Source organism: Triticum dicoccoides, chromosome 1B (genome assembly GCF_002162155.2).
Source record: "Triticum dicoccoides isolate Atlit2015 ecotype Zavitan chromosome 1B, WEW_v2.0, whole genome shotgun sequence".
NCBI lineage: Eukaryota > Viridiplantae > Streptophyta > Magnoliopsida > Poales > Poaceae > Triticum > Triticum dicoccoides.
The window spans coordinates 627,371,615-627,382,070 of NC_041381.1; the positions used below are offsets into that span (position 1 = coordinate 627,371,615).

Sequence of the window (10,456 nt, forward strand, 5' to 3'; positions counted from 1 at the left end):
CTGGGCCGTTTATTGTGCGCCGGAGCTAAAAAATGGAGGGGGGGGGGGGGCTGTTGGGGGCACGGCTGAAGATGCTCTAAGCTCGACACTCATAACGACAACGCCGGCTGAAGCACAGGCATCACAGGGACATATCCACCACAACTCCACAAGCCTTGAGCCGAAACCCTTAAATCATTGCATGCAGCAGCGGAATGAATGTACTCCATCCGTTCGAAATTACTTGTCTCGAAAATGGATGTATCTAGAACTAAAATACATCTAGATATATCCATTTCTATGACAATTAATTTCGGACGGAGGGAGTACGTACGCACATCAGGTGTATATCAACATGTATCGGTTCATCAGCTGAAACTCCCGCACACCTCTAGAACCAAGTCAACTTCTAAACCCATTAACACGGGCCAATGAACAGCCTAAATTATGCAGGCACTGTTATTCCACAGCAAGCGACAATCACAACCATATCAAGTCATAATTAAAATAACTTGAAGATGATGATCGATGCGTCTGGAGATGACGTCGACGTTTCGCCCTAGGTTAACGAGGCGCCGCGTGGTGTGATGATTCAGGTGGAGGATCATCGCAGGCGGCAAGGCGAGACAGAGCTGCGACGACGGCGCCAATGGGGGATCTCATGGCCGGCCGTTGGTGGATGCACATGGAAGCAACTTCTAGTGCCTCCTGCAAACCCATGGACGGATACTGGTCCTGCAGCGCCGGGTCTGCCATCCACCGGAGCTGGCTCCTGTCCTTCATCACTCGTGTCGCCTGATCCAGCAGCAAACATCAATCATTCACGGCAAAATCAACAAAAAACAGCAAATGCGCGAACCACGGGCTTGGCTATAGTTAACTTACCCACATGACAAGGTTCCGATCCTCGGCGGCGGCCTGGGCGGGGTCGAAGGGGGTCCGTCCCGTGATCAACTCCAGCAGCACGCCGCCGAAGCTGTACACGTTCGACTTGGTGGTCACCCTCCCGGTAGCTAACATCTCGGGGGCAATATTAGTACTTCGCGTGAAGCTCTTGATTTCCTCTGCACCTAGCTGATGAAGCTCTGCCAGTCCATACTGGGACAGCTTTGGGTGGTAGCCATCTCCGAGCAAGATGTCCGAGCTGCTCATGGGTTTGCGGTACACCACACCTTGGTGGTGCAGATACCCCAAACCCTTGGCCACGCCGGCAGCTATGTTCATCCTTGTGTTCCAGTCTAGCAGTGCTTTGCCCGGAGACCGATCTGTCTAGCACAAGATCGATCCGGTGTGGTTAGTTAATCAACACAGACTCGAGCGATTGAATCGTGGGCAAAATTAATTTACTGGGTTTTGGTATATATCAATAAATACCATGGAGGTGATTTTGGAGAGAACCCAATGGCATGTACTCGTGAACCAAGATCCTGCGATTGCCGTCCGTGCAGAAGCCGACGAGGTTGACGACATTCGGGTGGCGCAACGAGCTCAGCGTCAGGACACGAGCAAGAAACTCCTTGTTGAGTTGCTCTGATGAATATGAAACTAAGTGAAGAATGGATTAGCTAGCTGGCCAGGATGATCACCTGACTGACGCTCCTGAGGTAGCCTTTGTAGAGGCTCGCCTCCCGAACGATGCGGAAGCCGTCTCTGAAGTTCCTGGTCGCCTCGGCGAGCTCGTCGAAGGTGAAGGTTCGTGCCGCAGTGGCGGTGGCGGCGACGCTGCCGCGGCTGTGGGGATCGGCCCGGGGAGGCGGTGGGATCACTTCCTTCCTTGCCCCCAGGCAGAGGAAGCAGCTGGAACCACCCATCGCCGGCGGAGAGGAAGAGCCGCCGCACCGCACCACTACTGGTGGCTTGTGGCCTTAAGTAGCCAGCACCGCTTGCCGAAGACGGAAACCACCAACATCTTGAAAGCGCGTCTACTCGATCACTTTGCCGAAAACGGAAACCACCAACGACCATCAAGTAGTACTACAGTAGTATTTCTCTGACCGGGGTTGCACTTTGACCATAGAATAAAGCATGCAAGTTACTGTAGTATTTTTCAGACTATATAGTGCTCGAGTTTAGCTAGCACAGTACCACATTACTGGTGGCTTATGGCCTTGAGGAGCCATTACAGCTTGCCTAAAACGGAAACCACTAACTTGCAAACAAACGAAACAAGTAGCCAGTCGGTACACACGCGTCTTCTCTCCACCATGGTCTCCGGTCACTTCACTAAAGCCCCAAGCAAAGAACGAGAAGCAACGTTGATCAGCCCACTCGGCTTTTCCTCTTTCAAACATGCATGCGTGCACGCATGTCCACCCAAATTCTCGCGGGCCATGGCATCTGTACTATGTTTATATTGCTTGTTCCGTTCTACAATGTAGTGCGCATAGACTTTGACCAAGTTTATAAAGACTACGACTGAGTTTGTGAAGACTATATTATGAAAAATAAAGAGTACTAATACTCCCTGGGGTCCTTTTTACTACTCTGTATATAAGAATTATCTGAAGTCAAACTTCATAAAGTTTGAACATATTTACATGAAAAAATATCACCATGTATAATACTTGCTTCGATCCATATTAATTGTCACTGCTTTAATTATACAACTTTATATTCAAATTGGATAGGAGGGAGTACTAAAGTTATACAATATGAAAATTAAATCCATGCCGCATCTAATGATAATGATTTCATATTGTGAATATTGATATGATATTTATAAAGTTGGTCAAACTTTACGAAGTTTAACTTCAGACAAATCTTATATGCGAGGTAAAAAGAACTGGTGGGAGTACCTCTTATTTGAGGGAAAGTTCCAATTTATTCATCAAATATCATGTCGTCACAAAGAACATCAGAAGTAATATAAATAAATTACATCCATGCCCGTAGACCACCCAGCGAAGACTATAAGCATTGGAGGGAGCCGAAGGCGCGTCACCGTCATCAGCCCTTCCTCATCGTAGTCAGGCAAATCTTGTTGTAGTAGATAGTCGAGATATCATCGCGCTAAGGATTAAAATGACCAACACACGAGAACAACAGCCGTCGCCGATGAAGCGAACCGTAGATCTAAAGTATCCAACCTGCAAACACTCGAATGTAGACACACGAAGATCGGTCCAAGCAGATCCACCAAAGACAAACACCGACCGAACCCCGTGAGACCCGCTAGAAACACACCTCCACACAGATCTCACGATGCTAGACGCACCACTGGGACAGGGGCTAGATGAGAAGAACCTTATTCCGTTTTAGGGAGCCGCCGCCTCCTCGCCTTCTTGAGCAAGACACAAATCCTAAACAAACTAAAGAAACACATAAAAATGGAGCAGGAGCCTTCCCACCGGCAAGGACCGGGATCGACCGCACCTCCATGGCCTTAAGGCCATAGTGAACAAGACGGATCAGTATCGGCGCCAGCGAAAGGCGGAGAAACCCTGGCCGCTTGGGAGACGATGTGGCGAGGAGGAAAACGGTTAGAGTACTCGTACTAAGTTTTGCCTCGAATAACAGATCCCACATCCACCCCTTTATCTTTGTTGCATTTGCACTAGCTGCTTTTTTCATTCTCCCTTCTCCTTTTCTTCCGACAGCACACGACTAGAAGAAGAATCGACTAAATCACTAAAGACTAAGCAAGATTAGTGATTAATATACGATATTAGTATCACTAATATATAACTAGCACACAGGCCTACGTAATGCAAGGGCACCTTTTACATTATGCAGTGCCTTGTGTCTCATGCCTGCAACGGGTCGTGCTGCATCGAAGTCGTATGGTGCATGATCTTCTTATTATGTACTCCCCCCGTTCCTAAATATAAGTCTTTGTAGAGATTTTATTATGAACTATATACAAAGCAAAATGAGTGAATCTACACTCTAAAATGTGTCTATATACATCCGTATGTGATACATAATGAAGTATCTACAAAGACTTACATTTAGGAACAGAGGGAGTATATGTCAACTGCCGAGGGTGACTCACATAAATCATCTCCTCCTTGTTATACACTGTATAGGACACGTGGGTGCTTGAACCATGAAGCCGACAGAGCCAGGAGCAGCTGTCATAGGGCTTAACATAATTGTTTTGACCCTTAATCACGATTAAGAGTTTAATGTGAAATGATCCATTTTCAAAAGTAGTCTACCACCGGTGTCAAACTTACATACCAAGGATAAGTAAATAGTGTGGCTTTAGCAACGACTTTCTCTTAAAAAAAATAAGTAAAGAGACTTTATCTGTTGACCAGGCCACTAATCATTAATGCCTCTATAGTACAATAATTGACAAACCAACAAAAAGTCAAGATAGATTGCTTAGTCTTCGTGCATTGACGATTTGACATGATGAGAAAAATCTATGAAGCATAGTACGTCTTCTAGTATGATTTTTTTCCTTACAAAAGAAGCACATGCATGCATTGACTGACCGGAAAGACTTGTGGACCATTGATTGATGGACGAAAAAAGTCTACCAACATGTTCTTTGATAGTATCAACTTTTAATGTCATCTACCCCTTTGAAGGAAGCGCATGCATGAAGGCTAGCCATAGTGGGGTAACTTAGGTAGTAACTTAACACATCCCAAGATAATTTTGCTTACGTGGCATGTATTTAATGAGGAAAGAGGTGTTTGTGATAACATAATATGTTACTGTAACATAGCATTTTTTGAGGCAAAATGAGTCTATGAGCTAATAAATGAAGCCATATATGACACTACTACTATGTTACTTTGCACTATGGAGATAGTAACTTAGACTAGTATTATATGCATGATACTAGTATAAGTTACTTCCCACTATGATCAGCCGAAGAAATCTTCCGTGACATGCTGACATCATCTCATTAACTACTAAATTCAATTTCTAAAATATTTTATTTTAAAAAACCATTAATTTAATCCGTGATCCATTTTCATCGCAGGCTAAGGCGGCGCCCAAGTCCGCCCTGGCCGCCGGCAACGTCAAGAAGCCCCCACCGCTTCCGCCCCGGCACCGTCGGCCCGTCGCACTTTGGGAGATCACCGAGCTGCTCATACCCAAAGCCCCCCTTCCAGCGTCTCGTCCCGGAGATCGCCCAGGGCTTCAGGACCGACCTCCGCTTCCAGAGCTCCGCCGTCTCCGCGCTGCAGGAGGCCGCCGAGGCGTACCTGATGGGGCTGTTCGAGGACACCAACCTCTGCGCCATCCACGCCAAGCGCGTCACCATCATTGCCCAAGGACATCTTAGCCTTTGTTCAGCGGTGGAAATGTATGCGTGCTAGTGTTTATTCGTGCCATGGTGGATGTAGTGCGCATGATCTGATGTCACCACCTTGCTGTCATCAGTAATTAAAATGAAAATGCTGACTATCTTTTCCCTCGTTGTTCTTGCCATGTCGGATGTGTGTTCCCATCAGCATGGAAATGAAACTGTTGGCTATCTTTGCCTCGAACATGAGCTTTCCCTTTGTTCGTGAGCCTGCCCTTCCTAAAATTCTCTGATTTTAAGCTAAACTAACCATGCCACGCCAAATTTCGCAGTTAAGTAAGCTGGTTTGCAGTCTCTGAACCTGAACGAACATCATGGTAATTGTCGTCTTCAATTTCGAGTATGAACCAGTTGCATAACAGTACGTCAGTGCCAGTATGTTTGATGTTCGGTGCACAGATTCTGCAAGTGTCTGGCCTAATGATACAGCAATCCTGCATGCGTCTGGCCTAGTGTTCCAGTCCCGTATCATCTATAACTACATAGTTACTGTACATGCTACATGGATGTCTTTGTCTTCAGATCTTATTAGATGATCGGTTCAGAAACAGGCTTCAGGCTTCCCCATTTTGATTGTAATGTTGGGTGCATCACCACGATTCAACTAACTGAACCTCCAAGTTCGTTCAGATTCTTTTTACACCTGTGGCCGTTCCAGGAGCTGAGCAAGGAAGTGCTGGCCACGATTGGTCAGAGTCTCATGCTGATCTTGGGTCTGCCGCTGTCGAAACAGGTAGCTGTTGCTCGATGTTTTGTTCTCAGTATAATTAGTAGTATCATGGACAAATGCAATGGTTGGGTATACTGTTAGAGTACAGATGCTGAAGATTGGGTACATGTAGGAGTATAAAGCGAAGATGTGTCCTGTCGGAACAGGTAAAAGGACAGTTCACTTGTGAAATTTCATGCCGGTTTTAGCTAAGTTTCTCTGATTCTTAGCTTAATTATTCTTTGGCTATGTCAAAAATATGTATCTAGTAATCTGGTTTGCTGCCTCTGAACCTGAATGAACAGATGTTAATATGCCCGTCCAGTTCGGTTTTACATAACCGTACCAGTATGCTTGTCTTGTCCGATAACTACAAGCGATCCTAAGCTGACATCATGCCTGCCGTTTTTGTCAGGATGGCTAATGCAGTTTTGATGCATGTCCAGTTAAGTTTACTGAATTTTGAACTTTGTATGGAGCAGATTTGGTAGGAGTAATTTTTTTTTGCTGTTTGTAATTTTATCCCATCATTGCCTGGCTTTACTCGATGTCAGTCCTTTTCTTGCTTTGGATCCTGTGTGTTTGCTCATGAACTAGTATTATTGTGATACGGTTGTTGCAGTATAAGTCACTACTATATACAAATTCCAATTTTAGAAGTACATGTTAGTCCAGTTTCCATAGAGAACTTGTCGGCGTTCTGGGAACAGGGGTCACCAGACTTGCCTGCCTGCGGCCTACGGCGTGGCTCAGCAGTGGTCCAGTACGGCCCGTCTTCATCAACCCAAGTTCAAGACCCTCGCGAGAGGCCAAGCCTCGCGGGGCGGACGACGCAAGGCCTCCTCAGGGGCAGCCTCACCAGGCAGGCTCGCGAGGAGGCGGAGAGATCAAGGCGAGGGGTACCTCGCGAGGTGCACATGACACAAGTCATGACGATCAAGACCAGGCGGGTGCCAGCCAACGCAATGTCCTCGTTTCCTTTTTGGTGCAAAGGGGCAAGCGCAGGCACTGTCAGGACCGGATTTTCGGGGTATTAATTTCCTAGAAAATGGCCCTTGTGCTCACCAGCCCCAGGATTACTGTTAGTGATGAGACACTAACTCGATACAGAAACTCCAAGCAAAATACATAATATGTAGTACTAGACCATTCTGGCCTATGAGTACAACACGAGGTTTCTAGTGGCTGATGGCAGAAGCAGTTTGTGGTTTATCAGCGTCTATGAGACTCCATCTCCCACAGGAACAGCTGACCAGGATAACTTCTATCTTTGCGAGGCTGCTATCGTCATTGCGTAGGTTCCGGGGCTGTCATCGCAACGCTCCTCTCCGTGCAAGAAATCTGGCCAAGACAATAGCCAGGGACAAGCCAGTGAGTACTTTTGAATGTACTCGCAAACATTATAAACACAGGTATAATATAACGAATGCTAATCATGTTCTGAAATCTTTCATGATCACACGTCAGTCATAAAAAAATCCATGATGCATGCAAGCAGGTTATTCATATACGACATGAATATGCAATAAGGGAGTAGGAATTGAATGCACCGATCGGGTGTCTGAAGCGACGCCTCGAAAGGATAATAATATAAAGCATGCCACAGTCGGGCGTCTGAGTGACACCACATGAAGGGCTTATAAATAATTTAAATGACAAGCATGCCACAGTAGGGCGTCTGAGCGACACCACATAAAGGGTTTATAAATAATTTAAATGACAAGCATGCCACAGTCGGGCGTCTGAGCGACACCACATAAAGGGCTTATAAATAAATAATCACAGTGAATATCCAGGAGGTAGAACCATCCCAGGGATACTCGATAATTCAAATAATGTAAATGGTTAGTCCATAGTAATAATAATCATAATCATCATAGGTCACAGGTCATAATCAATGCTCTGGTTTAGCATTTTTTCCTCCGAAGACCGACACTAAGACCGACACTTGACTCATCCCAGATTGTAGTCCTTAACCATGGACACGGCTATTCGAATAGATATAATCTCTACAGAGGGTGTACTCTTTACCCACGAGTAACGGATTCCATTAATCCATCGGGACTAATTCCGTCTACGGTCTTTTAATTGAAAACACTCCTGACCGCACACACCAGCCTGACTTACCGGTGTCTGGAATCACCCACGACACTCGTTAAGCAAAACTCTAAGTGGGGAGGCTACAACCTCGATTAGCATGGGATCACAAAATTTATAACACGCGCAAACTAGGGGAGCTACCCCCTCGGCTACAACCGGAAACACCCATGCCCCCGGACCAGGTGGCATGCCTACCAGATGCAGCCGGTATCTTCCACCATGGCCTCTCTATACGGTGTGTGCTAGGAAGGGGTTGACAACTTACTGAACCGTACCCTACCTATGGCAGGGACAAGTGGTAGTACGAAACAAGTATGGGGGTTACTGGAACAAGACCCGATCTACGACCGACTCAGGAGGTTTAAGTATTCACTGCATAATTAGCATACAAAGATGTTTCAACCAACAGTCAGAAATCACCGCTCCTCATGCCTCACTAAACCATACCGGACACAATCGTCTCAACGAAGACTGGAGACAAGCTCGTGTCTACCCAAGACAGAGGCTTTTCCCGGATTCCTTCCGATAGGTGAAGGGCATACGAGGGTGATTGCTCACACAAGCATATCAAGTTCCAACATCAAGGGGCATTCATTATGCACTCATGAGTATGATCATATCATCACATCAAATAACAAGTACTTCGTGTTAAGGTGGCATTGCAACCGTATAAATCAACACACAACAATATTATGCCAGGGTCCAGAATGCTTGCCTTCAAGTTGTGGAGAGGCAGGGTGCATTCCAAAACTTTTGAAAGTTTTCTCCTCTCTCCATAATCCTATTTACAAATTTTTTTGAATTCAACACATAGTTTCAAAATAGTACAATAATGTTGTTTGGAAAATTTTCAAATAAATATGAAAATAAATTATACCAAATTTGAGAAACAACAGAAAAAAATCAAGTCATTTGGACTTATATTTAAAGAGTTATGGCCAGTCAAAGTTTAGTCAAATTCTGTTTTAAATAAATAAAACAAACAGAAAAATTAAAAAAAAACGGTTCGAGGGGGAAAGCATACTCTGCGCTTTACGCTTCCACTTATGCCAGCGTGGACCGGCGCGAGGGTCACTGACATGGGTCCCTTGGGCCCACTGGTTAGGTTTGACCAGTCGCCCGCCTCCTTCCTCCTCTGCCCGAGCAGAGGCGGGGCTCCGACGACCAACGCCGGCGAACGGCGGCTCCCCACAGGATCCTGAGGGCAGGGATGGATCCGCCAGTCCAGGGCGGTCCTCCCAGTGGTCGAAAGGCTGGTGGGGACGAAGGGAGTCGCCGGCGGCGAGCTCCGCGGCGGAGGTGGCTTCGGGAGGATTTGGGGGTTTGGGCTACAGTGGCTCCCCGTCGAAGCTGAGAGGCTGGGTAGCTCCGCACGGTCGAGGGGAGGAGGATGGAAGCATTGGATGGACGGGGGAGGCTCTGCTTGCGCCGCGCGGCACCGGAGCGTGGCAGCGGCCGAACTGATCGGAGACGAGGAAGAAGGCTTCTCGCCGTCGATTGCTGGCCGTGGGGGCTTTGGAGGAATGGCTTGAGGTCGCCTGAGGTCTGGACGGGCTCGGGGGCTCCTTTTATAGCGTATCTAAGTCGGTTCCGCGGTGGCCGGGGATAAGGTCGTCGGCGAACTGCCGTTCTGTTGCTGCAGGGCGATGTGGCGGCGACGTGCGCTAGCGGACGAGTTCGCAGATGAGCTCGAGCTGTTCCAGAGGGTAGCTGGCGCGCTGGGGTGGCTCGGGCGGCACCGTCCATGGCAGAGGCCTCCTGCGGCTGTCGGCAGCTTGCAGTGGTAGCATTGTGGGGCGCTAGGAGGGGGCCAGGGCGGCTCTGCGGCGAGGGAGGGGTCGGGGTATGCTGGCTGCGCGTGGGAAGGGACCAGAACGGGCGCGGGGAGACGACAGTGAGACGCGGCGGCTCGGTGCGCGCCGTGCAAAACGTGCGCTCTGGGCGCGCCCAGAGCACGCATGCCAGGTGCTCGATGCAATGCCATCACGCGCTAGAGGGCGTGAGCGAGGCTGGCAGTTAACAGGTCTGGTTTAGGGGTGGCTAGGGGCTTAGTGGACAAGCTTGCTGGGTCAGAGGATCAAGTCCACAATGCAAACTAAAAATCATGCCAAATTTGGCCATGCACACAAAGTGTTCGACAGAATGTCATGGGCATCTAGGCAACTCTTGGGGTGGCCAAAAACTTCAGATCCTAGTCTCTTTAGGTGCTAGAGAGGGTGGCAAGGTTAGTTGGGCAAAACCAGAAACTTGTTAGTGCAAGTTTTTGAGAAAACCAAATCTGGGCAGAAACTCAAGGTTATCATTGCATGGGCCAAAAATGTTTAAATGGGTCCAATCTCCTGGACTTAAGGGTTTGGTAGAGTGGTTTATAAGTAGGAGAAAGAATCATGGGAAAAAGGGCAAGT

At 47.6% G+C, this 10,456-nt stretch overlaps 1 protein-coding gene and 1 pseudogene across 1 annotated transcript; one reads left to right on the forward strand and one right to left on the reverse strand.

The window, feature by feature from the left end:
• Window positions 1-188: 188 nt before the first annotated feature.
• LOC119350737 (probable serine/threonine-protein kinase PBL7) lies at window positions 189-1,540 on the reverse strand (the record flags this gene model as incomplete). Its single annotated transcript, XM_037618423.1, has 3 exons — window positions 189-774; window positions 865-1,244; window positions 1,354-1,540. Coding segments are annotated over 3 exons (798 nt in total), but the record flags the coding sequence as incomplete, so codon positions are not given.
• A 2,985-nt stretch (window positions 1,541-4,525) lies between these two features.
• On the forward strand, window positions 4,526-5,255 carry LOC119350738 (annotated as a pseudogene).
• Window positions 5,256-10,456: the final 5,201 nt, after the last annotated feature.